This window comes from Telmatherina bonti, assembly GCF_933228915.1.
Source record: "Telmatherina bonti genome assembly, chromosome: 20".
Taxonomy (NCBI): Eukaryota; Metazoa; Chordata; class Actinopteri; order Atheriniformes; family Telmatherinidae; genus Telmatherina; species Telmatherina bonti.
The window spans coordinates 9,721,680-9,743,440 of NC_136618.1; the positions used below are offsets into that span (position 1 = coordinate 9,721,680).

General features: G+C 42.3%; 3 protein-coding genes across 5 annotated transcripts in view; 1 reads left to right on the forward strand and 2 right to left on the reverse strand.

Moving 5' to 3' along the window:
* The window catches only part of LOC306770695 (dynein axonemal heavy chain 5-like), a gene marked incomplete at both ends in the record, with an annotated part of 57,574 nt that extends 55,381 nt beyond the window's left edge, over positions 1–2,193 (reverse strand). The window contains 2 exon segments of the mRNA XM_079259595.1: positions 560–651; positions 1,941–2,193. Coding sequence (XP_079115721.1) covers positions 560–651; positions 1,941–2,193 — 345 coding nt within the window.
* Positions 2,194–6,379: 4,186 nt separating this feature from the next.
* hus1 (HUS1 checkpoint clamp component) lies at positions 6,380–11,749 on the reverse strand. Of its 3 annotated transcripts, XM_079260033.1 has the most exons (8): positions 11,629–11,749; positions 11,082–11,209; positions 9,987–10,163; positions 9,752–9,859; positions 8,596–8,670; positions 8,117–8,216; positions 6,915–7,049; positions 6,380–6,846 (listed from the first exon to the last, which is right to left on the reverse strand). In XM_079260033.1, the coding sequence occupies exons 1-8, from the start codon at positions 11,678–11,680 to the stop codon at positions 6,764–6,766; spliced, it is 858 nt and encodes a 285-aa protein (XP_079116159.1). In that variant the 5' UTR covers positions 11,681–11,749; the 3' UTR covers positions 6,380–6,763. The 3 variants fall into 3 exon arrangements, with proteins under 3 accessions (XP_079116159.1, XP_079116158.1, XP_079116160.1); XM_079260032.1 differs by having other exon boundaries at positions 6,380–7,049; XM_079260034.1 differs by lacking the exon at positions 9,752–9,859 and having other exon boundaries at positions 6,380–7,049.
* Positions 11,750–14,063: 2,314 nt separating this feature from the next.
* On the forward strand, positions 14,064–20,042 carry cidea (cell death inducing DFFA like effector a; the record flags this gene model as incomplete). The annotated part of the gene is made up of 5 exons (XM_079259778.1): positions 14,064–14,131; positions 16,348–16,486; positions 16,596–16,751; positions 19,527–19,699; positions 19,903–20,042. The coding sequence occupies 5 exons, from the start codon at positions 14,064–14,066 to the stop codon at positions 20,003–20,005; spliced, it is 639 nt and encodes a 212-aa protein (XP_079115904.1). The 3' UTR covers positions 20,006–20,042.
* Between the last annotated feature and the right edge of the window lie 1,719 nt (positions 20,043–21,761).

Consider the following 21,761-nt stretch of genomic DNA (forward strand, 5'->3'; position numbering starts at 1 on the left):
AGATATAAAGTAAATAAAACCGAATAAATAAACATTTACAACATTTTATTAATCAAATATAAATTAAGTAAAAAATAAAATATTTAAATTAAATAGAAATAAATAAATCAAATTTAAAATTTCAAAAACTGAATTAAATCAAAAAATGTGAAAGTTTTATTGAACTTAGTCACTCAGTCTGGTGGTCAATGAAACGTTGTGTTTCAGAAAGTTGTTTTTGTTTCAGCTGATCGATCCAAACCACCAAACCAGCTTAACTTCTGTCTCCAGCCTGGAGGTAAATCTGAAGACCTGCCACCTCATCTCTCTCTTCCAGGCCCGCAGGGGGAACAGATGGGGTGAAAAATGATGAAGTCTGCTCCAGAACCTACATGTTGCTACTCTGATCTGGGACACTACAGATGGATGGATGCTCAACACGACCAGACAACCGATACAAGCTTTACTGCAGGGAATGAAACCAGATTTCTTCTTTGACTTGCAGTTTATTTGCCAACAGATTCCTCTAAATGTCCTTTAATCTCATCCCAGTTTCCCTGCGATGTCACCGTTTACTCACCGAGGTTGGGGAGGGAGCTGGAGAGGTCATGTGATGAACAGATCTCAGGTTCTGCCCCCCGATTCGCCTGTAACCTTGCCCCCCTGCCTGTGCTGATCAGAGGTTTAAAAATGTTTAAAATGCAGAAAAACTAGAAACTAAAATCAATATTCCTAAACTTTATCACAGTATTCCTGCTATAAACTCCGTGCAGACGGGAAGATTAGTGACATCAAAAGCCTCATCATTAGTTTCAGCTGAAATCTGAGGATTATAGTTTAACTTCTTGCAGGAGTGTGTGTTTGTGCCTTTGCAGGCGGGAGTGTGTGTTTGTGCCTTTGCAGGCGGGAGTGTGTGTTTGTGCCTTTGCAGGCGGGAGTGTGTGTTTGTGCCTTTGCAGGCGGGAGTGTGTGTTTGTGCCTTTGCAGGCGGGAGTGTGTGTTCGTAGCTTTGCAGGCGGGAGTGTGTGTTCGTAGCTTTGCAGGCGGGAGTGTGTGTTCGTAGCTTTGCAGGCGGGAGTGTGTGTTCGTAGCTTTGCAGGCGGGAGTGTGTGTTCGTAGCTTTGCAGGCGGGAGTGTGTGTTCGTAGCTTTGCAGGCGGGAGTGTGTGTTCGTGCCTTTGCAGGCGGGAGTGTGTGTTCGTGCCTTTGCAGGCGGGAGTGTGTGTTCGTGCCTTTGCAGGCGGGAGTGTGTGTTCGTAGCTTTGCAGGCGGGAGTGTGTGTTCGTGCCTTTGCAGGCGGGAGTGTGTGTTCGTGCCTTTGCAGGCGGGAGTGTGTGTTTGTGCCTTTGCAGGCGGGAGTGTGTGTTTGTGCCTTTGCAGGCGGGAGTGTGTGTTTGTGCCTTTGCAGGCGGGAGTGTGTGTTCGTAGCTTTGCAGGCGGGAGTGTGTGTTCGTAGCTTTGCAGGCGGGAGTGTGTGTTTGTAGCTTTGCAGGCGGGAGTGTGTGTTCATAGCTTTGCAGGCGGGAGTGTGTGTTCATAGCTTTGCAGGCAGGAGTGTGTGTTCGTGCCTTTGCAGGCAGGAGTGTGTGTTCGTGCCTTTGCAGGCGGGAGTGTGTGTTCGTGCCTTTGCAGGCGGGAGTGTGTGTTCGTGCCTTTGCAGGCGGGAGTGTGTGTTCGTAGCTTTGCAGGCGGGAGTGTGTGTTCGTAGCTTTGCAGGCAGGAGTGTGTGTTCGTGCCTTTGCAGGCGGGAGTGTGTGTTCGTAGCTTTGCAGGCGGGAGTGTGTGTTCGTAGCTTTGCAGGCGGGAGTGTGTGTTCGTAGCTTTGCAGGCAGGAGTGTGTGTTCGTGCCTTTGCAGGCAGGAGTGTGTGTTCGTGCCTTTGCAGGCGGGAGTGTGTGTTTGTGCCTTTGCAGGCGGGAGTGTGTGTTCGTACCTTTGCAGGCAGGAGTGTGTGTGTTCTTACCTTTGCAGAGGTGCAGCTGAGGAGGTCTGGCTTTGATCAAGGTTTTCTCCCCAGGACCAGCATGGCTCTCCAGACCAGGATCAGGGCTTGGTTCTGGGGCAGACTGGACTCCCTCCGCTCCTCTCTCTGGTTCTGCATCAGGAGAAGGAGGGGAAATGTTGAGCCCAGCTTCCCAGCTGGTGGTCGGGGTGCCGGTCGATGCTTGTTCCTCCTGCGAAACCGCCGCTGGAGGCTGAAGGTTGATGTTTGCCATCTAAGCTGCATTTCATACAGGAAGAAGCAAAAGCAACATGCTGAGATGCTTTTATATCATAACCTCGCCTGCTTATCATGCATGTGTCGGGACTGAGCATATTTCACACATTTTGAGAAAGAAACTGCCAGTTTATTGGATCCTGGTGCCACAAATTAACCTTTTATCATCAAAACAAAAGAAAAATGCACCTTTGCATGTTTTTAAAATTAGACAAAATGAATCAGTTTTCTTTTTTTTAATGGTTGAGAGAACAGTTTTATAAAAGTAAAATTTAAACCAGTAAAAAACACTTATTTGGTATTATATTATATACACAACTCAAGCAAAGCTGGCTAAACAAGGTTAGTTTAACTAATTTTTCACAAGATTCATTAGTCATAAAAAAAAAACAAAAAAAACTGCATAACCAAACAGAAGGGGTGTCCAGCTTTGGTCCCAGAGGACCAAAACCTGCAGGTTTTCCATGTATCCCTGCTCCAACACACTTGACTCAAACTAATCAGTCATTGTGCAGAACTTTGCAGGTTTCTGGGTCCATTTATTTTAAGTCAGGTGTGTTGGAGCATCAACAACCTGCAGGACAGCGGCCATCGAGGACCAACTTTTAGTCTGTGATAGAGGATGGGGAAAAGAAAACCACTTCAAGGCAATAAAAATAAATAAATCTAATATAAACAAATCTACAGAAATAATGATGAATTTAAAAAAAAAATATGATCAGTAATATTTTTTTCATCAATAAAACCTCCTGGACTGTGGAGAGATGTACTCAGGCATGCATGTCATATTTGTGTTGGAGTGTTTGGAGGATGAAGATCCACATGGTGAAGAGGTTTTACTCCAAATGTGTAACTAAAACAACAAAAAGGCACTGCAGGGGCAGGAAAACTACATGAGCAACTCAGAACTAGCAAAAACCAATCTAAAACACAGGAGGGAGAATAGAGAACAAATGAAACAAACACCAGCAGAGAAGAAGTAAACGAGGAGCAGGTGAAGCCAGCTGGCTGATTTTACCAGGTGGGAATAAATCAGGAAGTAAAAGGAAAATACACAAGGGGAAGAAATTTACCAAATAAACCCACTAGATCAGGAAGAAAAATCTTAATTTTTTACTCAGAAACCTTCCTGATGAGATGAAACCAAGCTGTGAGCTGACTAACCTGAAGCTGGGATCCTGCTGCAGTCAGAAGCAGACCTGCAGTGAAACCAGGGACAAGTTTAGCTGTTGCCATGGCGACCCCGGCAGCCATTAGTTCCCGTTTCAGCGACTTCCTGGCAACTAAAGTAAAACAAAAGCTGCTGAACGGCTTCAGTGTTCTTTCCTCCCTCCTTCCCGTGTCCTGTGTGCGAGTCCACAGCAGGTCTTACATTCTCCTCTGAGACTGCCCGAAGAGGCCGACAGCAAACAGAACTCCAGCTAGCTCCACGTTTTCGTTCATGGAGAGGCAGGTGACCCCAGGTAGCCTCCCACAGCAGCGGATGTCCACATATCAGCGGTTAGACTGGCTGCTGTTTGGGACTTCTCTACAGCTGCGATGCATCTGTTACATCTTCAGACGTCTTCTCAAGCAGCGGGGGACACATGTACCAGCTCCTGCTCAAAGGCTTGGACTTCCACCGGCCAAATAACTGCATCCATGCCCACCCGTGTCTCATTCAGCTCAGCTTGTCGCCTTAGAAGAGACAACGTTCCCGTGAGTAGAAAGCACAGAGCAGGAATCACCCATCCAAGCCTCCAGTGTCCTGCAGGTTCTGGGTGTTTTATAATCAGGTGTGTTGCTGCAGAGAAACGTCCAAAACCTGCAGGAGAAACGCGTCTACAGTTGTGCTCATATGTATTCATCCCCTTTCATTAAAGAAAAGGCTGAATTTACAACAGTCACTCAAATAACTGGAGACTTAAAAAAGGAATGATAACTAAAAATTTGCAAAAATATAATTTAGTAATAAAAGACACTGTTTTTCATTTGAGTTGAAAAAAGAAAAAAGCAAACAAACAAATTGGTCCTGGACAAATGAGAGCACTTTTTTGTTGAACAGTGGGACAAAATACCTGTCAACAGGTGCAGAAGTCTGACTGAGAGGAACAGAAAACACCTGACTGGAGCAGAAACATTAAAGGATTGTTCAACTAAATATTAGTTTATGAGTTATGTAATATGTAATAAATAATCTTATTTGTTTGCTTTTAAAAAATATATATTTCTATTAAACCAGAATTAGAAAATAATGTAATGATTTTTATAAAATTTTATTTATTACTTTAGTCAATTTCAGCTTATTTTACAGGCAGCTGTTTTTTTTCCTTCTTTAATGAAAGGGTATGAATAAATATGAACACGTTACAGGATGTCTAGATATTAAAGACCAGACCTTAACGCTCCAGTTTAACCAACACTCCCACACAAGCAATCACAACGAGCTGCTGCTGCATCATCAAAGCCCTGCAGGCTTCACCAGGTGGGGTTTAAACCTGCACCTTCACAGCTGCAGCATGTTAACATTATTATGATCATGTGACAATGCATCGCCTGGCTTCTCCTGCAAACCAACCAAACACAAACCTGGACTTTTAAAATGTTCAAACTTTAATATAAAAATCATAATTCATTGTGCAAAATACTTGGAAAAACATTTTTTTTCTCTTCCTAACTGAACAGCTGTGGTTGTGAGGAGCAACATCTGTCGCAGACGGTTCTGGCTTTACGGTGCCTCAGACGTGCACCTCAGGGTTCTGGTTACCTGTTAAGTGCTGCTGTTCAGGATGTCTCTACGTGTGTTTCCTGTGCTGTGTGTGTGTGTGTATTTTTATGTGTTATTTGTTTTATGTGTTGTGTGTGTTTTATGTGTTGTGTGTTGTGTTCTTGCAACTGTTTTCCAATGTGTTTTTAAGCTGCAAATAAACTTAAGTTTGGAAAGAACAGACAGAAACGCTGCCGTTGTGTTTAACCCAGAAGGAAGGAGGATCGTCAGCCTGTTGGGAGGTTGGTAGTTCGATCCCGGACTTCCACGCTGTCCAAGTTTCTTCTGGCGAGAAGCTGAATGCCGACTTTCCTCTGATGCATTCAGCGGTCTGTTCGTGTCTGACAGAGCAAAGACAGGGTGATGTATAGATAAGTCAGCTTTAAAGACGCACCGATCCAATTTTTGGCTGTTATAACTGTGTGAGATTTCATCAGGTTGTAATAAATGACGATCCTTTCTGAAGTTACCTCACCAATACAAATATAATAACATTACAGATCTAACAATTTCAACAAGTTTTATTCTTTGGCACATTTTACCTAAATACCACTAAAAATATGTGGTTTTAGTGGAACAAAAAATGTCACATTTTAACATTCAAGGCATTTATTTCTTTTAAAACATGTCTGAAGCATGTCATTAAACACATCTGCGCTGGCTTGACTAGTGTGGTATCGGTACACTTTTATTAATACCAAGTATGAGTACACACGCTTGGTATTGAGCCGATACTAATATCGGTGCATCCAAAGTAAGCTTCAACCAAAACTGTTCAGTTTTATAAGAATCTCTCCTGACCACTCTAATGGGGGATTTATTAGTCACCTTCATCACAAAATATATATTTTATAAGGATCTGGTCTCAACAATAGGCTAAAAAACTGCCAAAAAATGGTTATACCTGAATATTAAAGAGACTCATCAGGCTTTCTCAGAATAATAATATTACAACAGTTATTAAAGGGAGGAAATATAAACAAAAGACAAATTTCTTTGCATTTAGTGCAAAGTTTTACGTGACTGGAAGATGGAGAAATGAAGCAGGGTCGAGTTGTTTGTGGAAAGACAACAACTGGATGATAAACGAGCTTCAGACGCAGCAGAAGGAAGTCTGGTGAGACTCGATGTTTTGTTTTTAAAACTAAAAAAAGAAAAAGTTGGTTTTCTGTTTAAAATGTGAATAAAATAGAAAATGTTCAAACTCAGCTGTCCGAACGTAAAACTTTATTAACATCGAACATAAAGATCAAACATCTCAGCTCTCCATCCTGCAGCAGTGTCACCGCTATGGCCTCTGATCTGGGATGTCCGACAGCGATCAGGGTGAAACGCTGCGGCTGCAGAACCAAACCGCAGCCAGACGGCGGCTTTCAGTCGCTCCATCTGGACGCTGCAGCTCTGTTGCAACATTTCAAGTTAAAGTTGTTTCCTGCAGATAACCTGAGTCAGCCTGCGTCTGCATGCGCTTCTATGTGGACACGTGGTCCTGGCGGTCCACTGTCTCCCTGCAGCACCGCAGACACGGTGAAGGTCACACACACCGTCCCTGAAGATAAAACCTGAATCTGGTTTCTGTTTTCTGTGATTCTGAAACTAAAACAGGAAACAAAACAGAGAAAAACGATGATTCTTTACGTCAACAGTCCAAACCTCTCCTGGATTTCCCCCGTTTGTCCTCAGAGATATTAAGTCTCCTTCAGGTCCAGTCTGAGGACTGACGGTACGTTTTGGTCCTGTGTAAAATGCAGGACAGACCTCCAGCTGTAAAACCCGCCTGGGGTGTTTCCCTTCCCCCTCAACCCGTCAGGCAGCAGGAGGTCTACGCCACGGCCGGGATGAAATACTGCAGTGACACGTCTTCGTGCAGCAGAATCAGGTGGACGACGGTCTGATGGACGATGTCTGAGGAGACAGGAGGACATGAGTAGAGGCTGAAGACGTGGATGGAAGTGTTGACGCGGTGGACTTACTGCACATGGCCTTGCTGGGGTTGACCTGCTGTCCCATGAGGAATTGCTGCAGCTTCCGGATGTCCACCCTGGCCTCCGCCATGACATCTGGGTCCCTGCTCTGAGATGGGCCTCCGTCCTGAGAGGCATCGTCGCCTGCAGAGGTGGAGGAAGACGAATGAGGACGATGTCCAGGCATTTAAACTGCAGATTAATATGATCGTCACCATGGCGAGCATCAAGGATACCGTTAAAACAAGCAGCAAACTCCAGCGGCGAAGTTAAAAAGACCAACTTCACAGCAGAAATAAACGTGTTTACAGTCTGGTACAGGAAGGTTTAACAGGTCATAACCATGGACCGTGGATGAAAGGTGGACGAAGCCTTCGGCAATTAAAAGTGAAGCCTATGCAGAAGTGTATAAAACTGCAGTTCCCCCTTCATCCACTAGGGGCTCTAAAACAGAGCAAATCCCCATAGACTCCCATGTTAAAAAGACCAACTTCACAGCAGAAATAAACATGTTTACAGCCTGGTTCAAAAATCCATTTTAGGGTTAATAGGTCAGGTTTACATTCATGACAACTGTGGGCGGAGTGAATTTTTTTCTGACTCGCCCGTTTGAAAGTAATTTAATCTCGAAGTTTGGCATATTTAGGGGCGTGTCCTTTTGATTGAAAGGTACCCGACCTCCCACTCCAAGTAAGAAGAACGTAGAACAACCGCGGTTTTTAGCTGGTTAACAACGTGACTTAGCTTTAGCCTGCTTACCTCCATTAGCTGGTTAGCTCCTGTTAGCTCCGAGTTAGCTTGGTTAGCTTTTAGCTACAGGCAGCCCAGAGTTCGCTCAATGTCAATCATCCACCATGACTCTCACAGCCCCCCTCTAAGCTCCACCTCTTTGCCCATATTTGTATTACTGAGCTTCAATTCAGCTCTTCAGAAACCTATGGGTGACGTCACGGAGGCTACGTCCATCTCTTTATACAGTCTATAGTCATGGCAAGTGTGTGTGTATTTATCTTCATAAGTCACCCATTCAGATGTTATATAACTTGAAATTCTGCATAATAAGGGGCGTGTCCTTTAAATTAACAGGTATCGGTGACAGGAAGGCAGAGAGTAGGACAACAACGGATTTCCTGTCCTCCGTACTGGATCAACAGACTGTTTCCGTCTCTGCAGCCGAACTGTTCAGACAACAGAAAGAAAGAAGGTTTTACCCCACGGAGGATTGCCCAGGTCTTTGAAATGAGTGGCAACAGAAACCAGATCCGTCTCGATCTTCAGGTTCATCTCTCCGTTCAGGTTGGCCTCGATTACCTGCAGACACAGAGATACTGGTAAAGTTTCATCTGAGCGGCGGCAGGTTTTAAGACAAAGCTGAGTTTCTGGTTTAATCCTCCTGAGAAGAGCAGAGATCAGAAGCCGACATCTGCTGACACTTCGGGAGAAGGATCCTGGATCCAGAGAGAGACAACGCCTTGCATTCCCAAAGCGGAGAGAACTGACAGCGCTAACGGACCACGGTTTGACCCAGAGCGAGCTCTCCTCCTGCTCTACATCACAACTTAAACATTACAAGTTACTTCCACACGTTCCAGAAAGGGGTGACCTTGTTTTGCCCAGTGCGTTTACAGAGGAGGGGGGGGGGCCAAGGTGCAGTTTAGTTCAACACGTCAATGAGGAGGTGTGATCCTACCAGGAAGTTGGAGAGGTTCTTCATCCTGTCCACGATATTCTTCATAGTCTTCATAGGAGGCAGGTAGATGCTCACCTGCACACACACACACACACACACACACACACACACACACACACACACACACACACACACACACACACACACACACACACACACACACACACACACACACACACACACACAGTAGGGCTGCTCAATTATGACAAAAATTATAATCACGATTTTTTGACTGAAATTGAGATCTCGATTATTTAACACAATTATCCAGAATTTTTAAACAATGCTGCACGTCGTGGTGTTCTAGACTCTGCGTCGTGCATTATAACCGTCTAATGCACGGTTCTGAGTTGTTTAATCCGCTTTTACCGGATACATAGGAACTATTTCATACTGGCCCCGATGAACGTTTTATGCCAAAAAACCGCTGTCAGGCTGCAGCGTTTCTCTGTTAAGGTTTCACCTGTTAAAAGACAGCTGATCTGAAACAGCCAATTAACGCGTTGCTATGGTAACACCAGGGATAACGGAGGGATATTACAGTGTTTAACACTGTACTGAACAATGTATAGGAAAATAATGCAGCCAGTTGTCACTGACAATGGTATAAACTATGTTTAGGTGAACTTCCACAACCTACTGCAGTTATTCTACATCGACCTGCAGCCGGAGCTGACTGAGACTGGCCGCCTGGGAGTGCTTTAGGACGGGAGAGGCTCCCGCTGCTCCTTCCTTACAGTAACTGCAGAACAATATGTGCCTTCAAGTCAGTCGCCAAAACACCAGAAACGTCTCCAATAACTCCAGTAAAAGTTGCTGGATTTGTCGCTTTTAAAAAAAACGTCTCCAGATTTAACGAGAAAGTCGCCAAGTTGGCAACAGTGTCTGAATGAAAGCGAAGCGGCTGTGGGAGGAGTTTACAGCACAGCGCTGCAACGCCAGAGACGCTCGATTAGCAGCTGAAGACAGCAGGAGAGGAAACTGCAAATAATCGCACCCTTTTATTTTTATGATCTTTGAAAACCCAGATCGTCACTGAGATAAAAATCCGATTAAATCGCCCAGCCCTAACATATAGTGCGACAACTTCAGCTGATGAGTTGATGAATCACACGTTTGGAAGATTGTCTGACTTCACCAAAGGAGTCGCACTTACATCGAAGTCTGGCATGTCCGGTTCTTTGAATTCATGCCAGAGTCTGCGAGGGATGACGTCAACCGGGACGTCGTGAGTGACGACTCGACTGATGCTGGATAGAGTCGGCTGGACAGAAAACAGGGAGGTCAGAGCGCTCGGAGGAACTTCCATCATCAGGAAAAGAGAGAAAAACGCCAAACAGGGAAAAGGAAAGTTTATAAAACAGAGAAAAAGAAAGAAGGGTGATTCTCACCAGCTCGGCTGCGACAGTTAGACACGGACAGTGCTTCTTGGTGAGTTTGACTTTGACAGACTTGGCGTTCTGGACCGTCTTCAGGGCTCTGGACAGGTTCTCTGGAGCCACCTCCAAACAAATCTCATTGTCCTCAGAGGACACACCCTCCATCTGGTATTCATCGAAGAAGTTCTCCTGCAGAAAAGAAACAGAATCAGGAGATTCTGCGGTGTCTTCACTCACATGTCGGACATTGACAGATAACTAGAGTTTAACTAACTCACAAGCAAGAACCACAGTTTGGATTTAATATTTAGTCCAGCAAAGGAGCCTAACATACTTGTTTTTCCGTTTCTCTGTCATTTAGTCAGAAAATGTTTGGGAAAAAGAAACTATAAAGTCACACCATATCTTTAAAAACCCGTCTCCTTCTCAGATAGCAGAGTATTCAGGTCATATACTAAGCTGTAACTGAGCTACATGGATCAAACATGAATGGTTCATTTAGAACCATTTCTATATAAAATGGTTTATATAGAACCAGAAATGGTTCTAAAGGAACCAGTTCCTTTGGAACCATTTCTATATGAAATAGTTCTATGAACCAATTTTATGTGAAATTGCTCATTTAGAACCATTTCTGGTTCATATAGATCCATTTCATATAGAATTGGTTAATATAGAACCATTTCTGGTTCTAAATGAACCATTTCATATAGATTTGGTTCATTTAAAACCATTTCTGGATTATATAGAACCATTTCTGGTTCTAAATTAACCAGTTCATATAGATTTGGTTCATATAGAACCATTTCAAATAGAATTGGTTCATATAGAACCATTTCCGGTTCATATAGAACCATTTCCGGTTCATATAGAACCATTTCCGGTTCTAAATGAACCATTTCATATAGAATTGGTTCATACAGAACCACTTCTGGTTCATATAGAACCATTTCTGGTGAACTATTTCATATAGAAATGGTTTTATATTAAGCATTTCTATATGAAATGGTTCATTTAGAACCAGTTCTATATGAAAATAGAGATGGTTCTATCACTCATTTGATGATTTCAAATGACCCAGCTGACCCCTAAGTCCTGCTTGCTGACCTGGGACAACTCGCACCACATGCTGACCCCCCCGTTGGTCACTTTCCCAGACAGAACGAAGAACAGGTTGTCTGGAGTCAGCCGCAGGACGCAGGTCTTGGTCAGCTTGGAGATGGTGGTGATGACACCTGAGGAGGAAGAAAAGTTCACACATTTGGCTTCAACTTGCCACAACGTCCCGGTGACAACAGCGGCTTGTAAATATTATTAAATGAAAAAGAAAAAAAAAGGTCTTTAGGCCATTTATCTGTTAATAATAATCTGAAAAGCTTTTTCCCTAAACTATCTTTGTTGTGTAGTGGAAGACTAAAGTACACTATAACATACAACATACTGTGGTTTAGCTTCTATTTACATTATTTTATAACAGAAATGTTTCACATCTGAACAGTGAATTAAATGTCCGATCAGCGTCATGTTTATGTTCACTAATCATCACAACGGAGAGGACTGGATGTGTCGCAGCATTTGATCCGCACATAGGAGAGGAGTTGTGCGGCTGTTTCAGGTGACGCTAAACGTTTAGCGGCTGTTCAAAGACACTTACGGGTGAAGTGGTTCAGACAGGCGATGTCAATGATTTTCCCCCGAAATTTCATGTTTTACAGTTTGCGGAACATTCAGCTCTAAAGCGGAAGAGTTTTTAAGCGCTCAGCATTTGTTTGGTCCGTCCGCGTTTAGGGTCCGACCGAAACTGTCGCCTGAATCAAACAGGGTTCCGCACTAAACTTGATGGAAATGATATTAAACCACAGATTCTCTGTTCCTATTTAATTTCACATAAATCCGTGAAGTTACGAGTGTTTTTTTAAGAATACATTGACATACCTTACTTAAATAATGCAAATAAAATGGTAAATTCAGAATTAATTCGGCAATCCATTCAATTTCTATCTGTCCTAAACTCTTTTTCTTTACCTAAATTGAATAACTAATGTGTCAAAAGGATGATTTTTAAATATAGTTTTACATTTTAGGAGAAAAGGCATTTACAATCTGGTGTGCTATTGTAGCTATTAGATCATCTGCTTGGTAAAAGTTGAATATAGTGCTTTAAAAAAATGTAACTTAGATGTTATATCTAAATATTGTAGGTATTTTTTGCCTCTTAGTTATCTGTAAATTCTGAATTACTCTTAAGAAGGAGAGCAGACATGAATTATAGCCCCAAGCAACCTTTGTAGGATGTGCTATTACTTAAAGTGGGCCCCATGAGATTATCCAGTTTCCTTGTTGAGGGTTTGATCCTCTGATAAAGTCAGATTGCAAAACTGAGCAACTGGAAACCTTGGTTTTTTATTTTTATTTATTTGTTATGTTCCTGTTAATTCTTTTCTTCTCCATGTGGTGTTACATATATCACCATGGTTATTTTTAGCTTTCCAAATAAGAGTTTCCCCTCTGACCTCTGAGCTCATTTACTCTGAAACAAAAGAATGCCAGCTGGATTCCTCCGTAAGCTCCTTACATCCCTGGACCAGAGTCCAGTGGAAGGTTTGTTACATCAGAGATGCAGCCAGAGGTGATTCAGGTGATTCAGGGAACACTACAGCAGAGCTGCTCAATGACTTCATTTATTACCTGCATTTTCATTAAATTTCCAGTCTGACATCTCTCTCCAGCAGCTGCACATGAACATGAAAGTACAAACAACATGAAAGTACAATATTTATTTATTTTTCAAGTTTCTTTTCCCCAAAATGTCTCATATTGCTTCACCCATGTAATTATCTAAGATCCAAACATTAAAAATTAGATCCAGATTGGAGTAAAATTTATGTAACACAGCTTTCTTTGAATAATCCTTTTTTTTTTTTTTTTTAAGCTTTTGACCCTCTGGGCCCCCCGACTCTAACAAAGCTAAAAACAGCCTCAGCTCTGCTGTAAGAAGTAATGTGGATTTTTAACATTTAACATTCAGCTGATAACTGTTGAGATGAAGCCATTTTATTTGTTTGCATCACCTCCGATGATGAGTTTGATTCTGTTCTTTTATTCTTGAGTTTCGATTCTTATGTTTGTTTGTTTGTTTGTTTGTTTGTTTGTTTGTTTTTTGCAAGAAACATTTGCACACTTAGTTGTTTAAGTGAAGTAAAGTATTTTACATGAGAAAAAACTCTGAAAATACTGTGTCTGTGAGAGCAGATGATTTCTATAAAATGATCATTTTAGAATCAAATTAAGGCCAAATTACAGCCTAAATATTACAAGACACATTATTATTGTGTTCAGACCACCTTGCAGCACTAAGCAACAAAATGCTGAGCTATTTTTGACGACATAAATGAACTATCACATCTATTCTTCCTGTGGTTTTGCATGAAATCCTGAATGTATATATATATATATATATATATATATATATATATATATATATATATATATATGTATGTATATATATATATACATATACATATATATATATATATATATATATATATATATATATGTATATGTATATATATACATATATATATACATATATATATATATATATATATATATATATATATATATATATATATATATATATATATATATATATATATATATATATACATACGAACAAACACAAACAAGCAAACAAATAAAGTGTATGGAAGCTAATTTGCACTGCTTGAGATTTAAAATCTTATAATCATAACATTCACTCTAAGAAATTCTTACTTTAAATAATAATTTTACTACAAATAATGATTTTATTATTATAATATAATATAATATAATATAATATAATATAATATAATTAGTAATGGCCTTAATTAACAGTAATTTCTGTGTTTTATGTTGCATTTATGACTAGAACTTTGTGAGTTTTGTTTCCGTTCTTCTCATTGGCTCTCCGTTCTGCTCATTGACCAATGGCAGCGCTTCTTTGTTGATAAAAGTTTGGTTTGTCCGCCTCCTCGAGCTCAGCAGCAGGTGAACAGAATCAGACAGTTTTAATCACCGCAGGGTAATAATTTATTTGTCTGTCTCGCCATGGCGCCTCTGTCCATCCAGTCCGGAGTAAATTACGCCAAAACGCTGCTGCCGGAGACTCTGAAGAGGTGAGTGGAAACAACCGCAACTGCTTTTATGTCTCTGAAAGTAAAATCTGCTTCTTTGGTCATTATAAATGGAGATCTGACTGGTTTAATGTGGAACTTGGCGCAGTTGGTCTCACAGCAGCTGTGCAGTAAAACTCCTTTCGCATTTCGTTGGGTTTTCCAGAGCAGGATGTGGAAACGCTCCCATCCCAGTTTAAGACGCCAATCAAGTTAGTTTTCTCACCATAAAATCCTCATTCCTCATTATTTTATCATTTATAGTGAACTTATAGACATTAATAGTTTGTTTCTTTCGTTTTTATATCCGATTTCATATAAAATAGCAGCTCATTTGATGGCAGCAACACATGTTGTGTAGTATCCTCTGTCCTCTTGACATCTGTGCGTTAACTGGGAAGTGAGGAGACCAGTAGCTGGAGTTTTAGGAACCATTCTGATCTGACGCAGGATTCTAGCTGCTCTGCAGTTCTGGACCTTGTTGCAGGAGTTTGACCTCCATGATGCTCCAGATGTTTTGTACTGTTGAAAAGTCTGGCCTGCAGCAGACCAGTTCTCCTGTTCCACCATGCTGCTGTGATGGATGCAGGATGTGGTTCAGCATGGTCCTGCTGAAATCTGCAAGGTCTTCTCTGAAAGCGACATTGTCTGGATGGGAGCAGATGTTACTTTTCAGCGTTGGAGCTTCCCAGATGTGGACGTTGCCCACGCCATCGGCGCTGATGCAACACCATCCCATCAGAGATGCAGACTTTCAGCTGTGCATTAACAAGCTGTCATGCTCAGCGTGTCCACCTTTAGACTTTAGACTGAACAGCCGCATTAATCCTGAAAGGAAGTTGTTTTGTAACAGTTAATGCTTATGGAAGTATTATTGTGCGTAAGTACACAACAACACAGCTGAGCCTTGTGCTAAACACTAAGAACAGTCTGTTTTTCCCCTCAGATGTAAACTGAAAAATGCATTTAGAAGTTTGGCATTGAGGAACTTCTCTGTGTTTTATTGGCAGAAAATAAAAATAAAGACAAAAAAAAAGATTAATAAAGTGAAAAACTGATGTTGTCTTGCTACACAGCAGGTGGTTCTGATGGGTTGGAGACAGACGATGTCCAGAGTCTAGAATGGATGTCCAGCTCCAGTCCTTGAGGACCACAATCCTGCAGGTTTTCATGTTTCCCTGTTGCAACACAGCGGACTGAAAATGATCAGTCATTGTGCAGAACTTTATTGGCTGTTGGATCCATTTAATGGAAACCAAGTGTGTTGGAACGGAGGTACATTCAGAACCGACTTTGGGGACCCCTGGTCTTGAAGGTCCAAAGTAACAGGCGTGAACTCCCAAAGAGTCTCAGGTGGCTGATGAACAAATCTGCAAACAAACAACAATAAAATGGGGAATTATTGTTGCTGTTTGTCAGGACCACAACAGACCAAGTCATGTCAGGCCATCTGGGTTCAGTACCATAAACCATCTGTGCTTGTTGCACTGAATTACTGCTCCCTCACAGGACCGTTAGGTGTCACTTTGAGGAAAAACTGACAAAAACCTAAATATGACAGTCAGGCTGAGTATTTTTGTAACACAGCTGCATTAAATGATGATCTCCAAGCGCTGTCCTTATTAAAAAAAAAACAAAACAAAACTAATTGAATAAAGAATAAAAAATAAGTAAATAAGAAATAAACAGAAAATAGGACTCTAGAAAAATTGTAAAAATCTTATATATTTAACTATAAATGAACCAGAGGAAAAAAAATCAAGTGGATAGAAATGTTTAAGCATTGTTGACCTTTTCTATTTCACTAAGTCGCATTACGAGTCATTTCATAAGCTGTAAATAGAAACCGTGAAAGCTGCTTTTGATTGAACAAACTCTTTAAATCCGGTCTGAGATCAGTCAGGAAATGGACCGAAAAGCCTTCATAAGTCTGGACGAAGCGAGTCAGCAGTGTGTCAAAGTGGATCTTTTCACCTGAAAGTTTTCCATAAAGTGTAAAACACAAGCGAGTTTGTTTGTGTTTAAGCAAACAATTCAGTTTTTTGTTGTCTGTGGGAAGAATAAGGAATAAAAATTAAAAAAATATATGGGAATATTTTACATTTTAGCTGAAATAAACCAACAAATGTTTGCTGAAAGTGTTGAATGTATCACGTGTTCAGTGTTTTAACAGATAAATATTGAAGCAGGTGACGAAATAACTGAAGGTTCTGTTTCAGGTCCGTATCGACGGTCCAGACCACCATCTCCCGCCACATCCTGCCCTCGTCTCAGCCTCGCTGTTATAAAGTCTGCACCCACAGCCGGAGGCGGCGCAGGAGTCTGGCGGCGTCCTCTCTAGATGAGCTGCTGGAGCAGGTAAAGACAGAATGTCCCACCAGCAAACATTCATTCGCTGCTTTTTCATCGCATTGTCTGCAAATCAGCTTCATGTTGGCTTCTTTGGTTCAACGGTGTCGTTTCTCAGGCGGCGACCGTGTTCATGATGTCCTGTTACAACTTCCTGACCCTGGTTCTGGAGGAGGACGGGACCGTGGTGGACTCTGAGGAGTTCTTCCAGTCACTGCCCAGAAACATACCACTGATGGTGCTCGACAAAGGAGAGATGTGGACTGAGAACAAGGTGAGTCTCTTTAGCTTTTAAACTGCATTAAGATGATCTGTGAAAAAAGCCTGTTTGGCTCATAAAACACAACTTTACCCAAACCTGTTACACACACACACACACACACACCAAAATATCCGTCCATCTGGTTTCTTACGGTGGATCTGTGGATGGGTGGGGGGGTTGCTAAGCAGAGAAGCCCAGACTTCCCTCTTCCCGACCACTTCCTCCAGCTCATGTGTGGGATTCCAATGTGTTCCCAAGCCACCCAGAGCTGTAGTCCCTCTGGCATGTCCTGGGTCTCCTCCAAGTGGGATGTAATAGGACACCTCACCATGGAGATGTCCAGGAGGCATCCTAACCAGATGCCCATCCCACCTCAACTGGCTCTTCTCGATGCGGAGCAGCAGTGGCTCTACTCCCTGACAAAAAAGTTTCTCACCCTATCTCTAAAGGAGAACCCGGCCACCCTGCAGAGGAATCTAATTTCCACCGCTTGTATTCGCGATCTCGTTCTTTAGGTCACTTCCCACAGCTGGTGACCTTCGAGGTAGGAACACCTCCTTTCGGCTCTGCTCCTCCTTCACCACGACAGACCGATACAGAGTCCACATCACCTTCACTGATCTGCATGTTGATCTCCTGCTCCATCCTCCCCAAGATATCAGAACTCCTGAGGGGGGGGGTGTTCATAAAAGTTCATATTCTGTGTGGAAAACGTGAAATCTGTAAGTCACTTTCCCTGAACCTGCCAGAGAACAGACTGTTCGTCAGTGCTATGGACTGGTCCTCCCTTTTCCCCGTCACCTTCATAGCAGTATTTACCTGACCTCTTGCATATGACCAAGCTGTCCAATACTGCCTGATTTATAGATAAATGTAAAATCTGTCTCACACTGCACCCTCTATGTAAAAGCTAAAATCTCTGCTGTAGATGAGTGCATAAGTTTTCCAGATGGACCTTCTGCTGGACGGTGTAGTCTGTGTGAACGCCTAGCTGCTTGTATGATTGTAGACGTCAGACAGCAACAGGTGCTCCCCTCATGATCTTAGAGAAGCAACTGTTGCTTCTCATCAGTCGGGGTTAGAAGGTCATTTCCAAATGATAAACATCAAGACAGCTGCCAATCTTCCCAGGAGTGGATCTCCCAGAGAGCTCATTCCTAAACTCTGTTGCACTAAATATCCTTCTGTCATTGTACCAAAAAATCATCCAAACCACCCTACTGTAGGCCTCCACCTGTTTATATAACAACCTGTCTGTTAATAACCAGACTAAACTCACAGACATAACCAGCACTGGAGCAAATATCATTGGTCTCCCCACATGTAGCCTCACTGGACTCAATAACGGCTCACTACACACATTACAATCTCAATATCTCACACCCACTATAGGAATAGGGCTCCCTGGTCCTCGGGGTGTAGAGGCAGTACAGTGAGGAAGGCTTGGTTTAAGGAAAGCCTGATGCTCAGTCATGGCTGCCCTGAAGAGCTTTTTTTTTTTTTTTTTTTTACTGCTCTCATCGTTTATTTGTTCTGTTCAGCATTGTTTAATCTGCTGATATTTATCTGGAATCCAGGGTTTTGGTCTGTTTTGGGACGATAAAGTCTAAACTAAATCTGCCTCAAGGTGTTGCAATGGTCCAGACCTCAACCTCAGGGTTGTGGTGAGACCTTCAGGGAGCTGAGCAGAAACCAGTGTTGCAAACATCGAAAGGAAGAGTCGATGAAAATTCCTTCAGACTCACAAGAGAGACTAACTGCAAACAGAAGACCAACACTTAATGCTGGCAAAGAATGCTGTTGGATCATGGAGTGCATGCATTGACTGTATAAAGAGATGGACAGAGCCTCCACGACGTCACCCACAGGTTTCTGAAGAGCTCGGTGGGCGGTTCCTACCATCGCCATCTTGGGAGGGGCATGCGTGTCGTCTCGCCCGGAAAATACAAATATGGGCAAAGAGGTGGAGCTGAGAGGAAGGCTGTGAGCGTCATGGTGGATGATTGACATTGAGTGAACTCCGAGCTGCCTGTAGCTAAAAGCTAACCGAGCTAACCCGGAGATAACAGTAGTTAACCAGCTAATGGAGGTAAGCGGGCTAAAGCTAAGTCACGTTGTTAACCGGCTAAAAACCGCGGTTGTTCAACGTTCTTCTTACTTAAAGCGGGAGATCTGGTACCTGTCAATCAAAAGGACACACCCCTAAATATACCAAATTTCGAGATTAAATTACTTTTAAACGAGCACGTTAGAAAGCAATTCACTTTTTCATTCAGTGATCATGAAGGTAAACCTGACCTATTAAACTGAAAATGGATCCAGGCTGAACCAGGCTGTAAACATGTTTATTTCTGCTGTGAAGTTGGTCTTTTTAACATGGGAGTCTATGGGGATTGCTCTTTTGGAGCCCCTAGTGGATATAGGGGAAACTGTAGTTTTATGCACTTCCACATAGGCTTCACTTTTAACAACATGAGGTTGCCGCTTGAGTACATGCAGTTCTTTCACACACTGAGTTTTAGTTTTTGTTCAGTAAATAATTACATGATAAAGAGGGACTCCTTCAACACCTAGTGAGAACGAGACGCTTATGTTCCTGTCATTATATTCATGTTGTGACGGATAAAACCGGATAATGAAACAGTTTTCATGTTGTCGTAGTCGTTTCCTGCAGTTCTTCCAGCAGATGGCAGCAGAGACGTTCTGCAAGTTCCTTCCCCCTCAGAGCCAGCAGAGTTCAGTTTCAGGCATGTGGGGCAGATATTTACTGTTTTCTGCCCGTTTCAGATCCTGCCGAGTTTCCGCGAGCCGAAGAAGAGCGGCATCGCCAAACTCACCTTTGACCTGTACAAGATGCACCCTAAGGACTTCCTGTGCTGCCTCGCCATCAGAGCCACTTTGTATGAGGCGTACACACTGTCCTATGACTTGAAATGCACCAGGGTCAAACACGTCATCAAGTAAGTTCAAATCAATTATAATCAGTCTGCAAATCGAATTCAAGCACTTTGTTTACCTGAACACACCTCAGAAATCCTGCTAACACAAGGTTAACCTGATGTTAGCATGGTGCTGACTCAGGCGTTGGCGAGAAACGAGCTAAATAAGATGTTTCTGCTCGCTCTGAAGCAGAGCTGATGTGTGTGTAAATGTGTGTGTTCAGGTCGGTGCTGCGCTGCGTCACCTGTCTGACCAGAGTGACCGGACAGCTGCTGCTCTGCACGTCCTCGTCGCTGCTGCAGTTCACCGGAGGAGACGAGTGTTGATGCTGAGGCGGGATCACGTTGGAGACGCCGCGCCGAGCTGGAATGGATGATGAACACGTTCAGCCGCCTCCTGCTGCTGAATCTCCGTCTTTTATGTGTTTGTTTAGATGTAAAGGAGGGAATACATTTATTTCAGTGTTTTTTCTGCAGGTTTTTAGATTTGATTTAGTTAAAATTTGACAAAACACAAATTGAGTGTAAATTTTATGTGATTGTAAATCATGTATATGAATAAAGGTTAGTTTTCTAAACTTCTGGGTTTTTATTTTCAAGACTTTGTCGATTGTCTGGGTTTGAAAGAAGAGCTTTAAGCTTTGAGAGGAGTTTGACGAGTTCCCACAGTTTTTCTGTTCAGGCGAGCAGCTGGAGTAAAGCGACACCAGCAGCAGCTGACTCATTCTTCATCATCATCATCCTCGGTGGGGGAATGCCTGGCACATGTTCAGCCACAGAAAATATCTGCAACAGGGATCTGGATCACATCCACTCACGCCGACAGAGAAACTTCCAGCCAGATGATGTCGATCTGAATCAACTGAGCTTCTGTTTGCAGCTTTGCTCACATTAGTGATCCTTAACTAAACCTCCATATGTGGGGCCTCTGCTGCATTCTTACCTGAATTATTCTTACAGCTACTTTGAGGTCCCCCTACGTAGTACTAGGTACCAGTTTGGACTCTTTTAGTTTCAGAATCTCCTTAATCTGATGCATTAGAACAGTTGCCATCGTGGCTTCCTGACTGTCTTTCTTCCAATCCACTTTATAAATCACATTTTTAAAAACCGTGTTGCCAAAGTGCTGCACAGAGTCAAATATCATAAAATGAAATGTCTTTCAAATAAAAACAGGTAAAACGATTAAAAATAAATATCCAATAAAATAATTAACAGTAAAAATAAAACAAGACACAGAGGACCATACAACTCAGTGTTAAAAGCCAAAAAAACAAAAGTGGGCCTTTAGACGAGACTTGAAGGACAACACTGTAGGAGCAGCTTGGACATGGAGGGGCAGAGCATTCCAGACTACGGAGACTGCCCTGTCTTGTCTTAGGCACCACAAGCTGGGACTGGCTCTGAGACCGTGAAGTGCGAACTGGGGGGTAAAGTAAAAACTGGGGGGTAAAGTCTTCCATGGAGACCAAGGTGAGGCTTCTATAGACCAACCAAAGGTCTGGAGTCCAGCTTGTCCTCCACATGTCCAGTTTCTTCAGATGATGCACCTTGCTGAGATGTGCTTCATTTTCAGCTACCAGCTCTTTTAGAACCACGGCTTTTTTTTCCAACTCAATCTGTTGGTTTCCTTATAAAGGCTATTATGAATTGGCTTTCATTATGTTTTTTTCCTGTCTTTACAGACAAGGAATCTCAAGACACTTTACAGTGTCTTGAGATGGCATTGGCGTGATTTGACGCTACATAAAGTTAAATTGAATTGAACCATCTTAATGCTGGAAAAACTCATGTTTTCTGCCTGTAAACTGTCACCTTTCCCAGCAGCAAAGAGTCATATAAAATTGGATGTGTGTGACACAACACTGGTTCATTTGAGTTTTGAGCATTTTTATCAGTCTGGATGGCTTTTATGTCAGAGTTAAGTGGCTGAAAGTATCCAATCTAATTCAATCCACTTTATTTATAAAGCACATTTTAAAAACAGAATGTCGCCAAAGGGCTGCACAAAGTTGAAATTAACAAAAATAACATGAAATAGTAATGTTGTTAAAATAAAAACAGGTAAAACAAAAAATAAATA

Bases quoted from the DNA above. Each gene is read 5' to 3' on its own strand.
- hus1 (XM_079260032.1), bottom strand. From the start codon at position 11,680: ATGAAATTTCGGGGGAAAATCATTGACATCGCCTGTCTGAACCACTTC. The intron at 8,671-9,751 runs GTAAGTGCGACT...GTGTGTGTGCAG, and splicing joins CGGACATGCCAGACTTCGAT to GTGAGCATCTACCTGCCTCC. The intron at 8,217-8,595 runs GTAGGATCACAC...CTGTGTCTGCAG, and splicing joins AGAACCTCTCCAACTTCCTG to GTAATCGAGGCCAACCTGAA.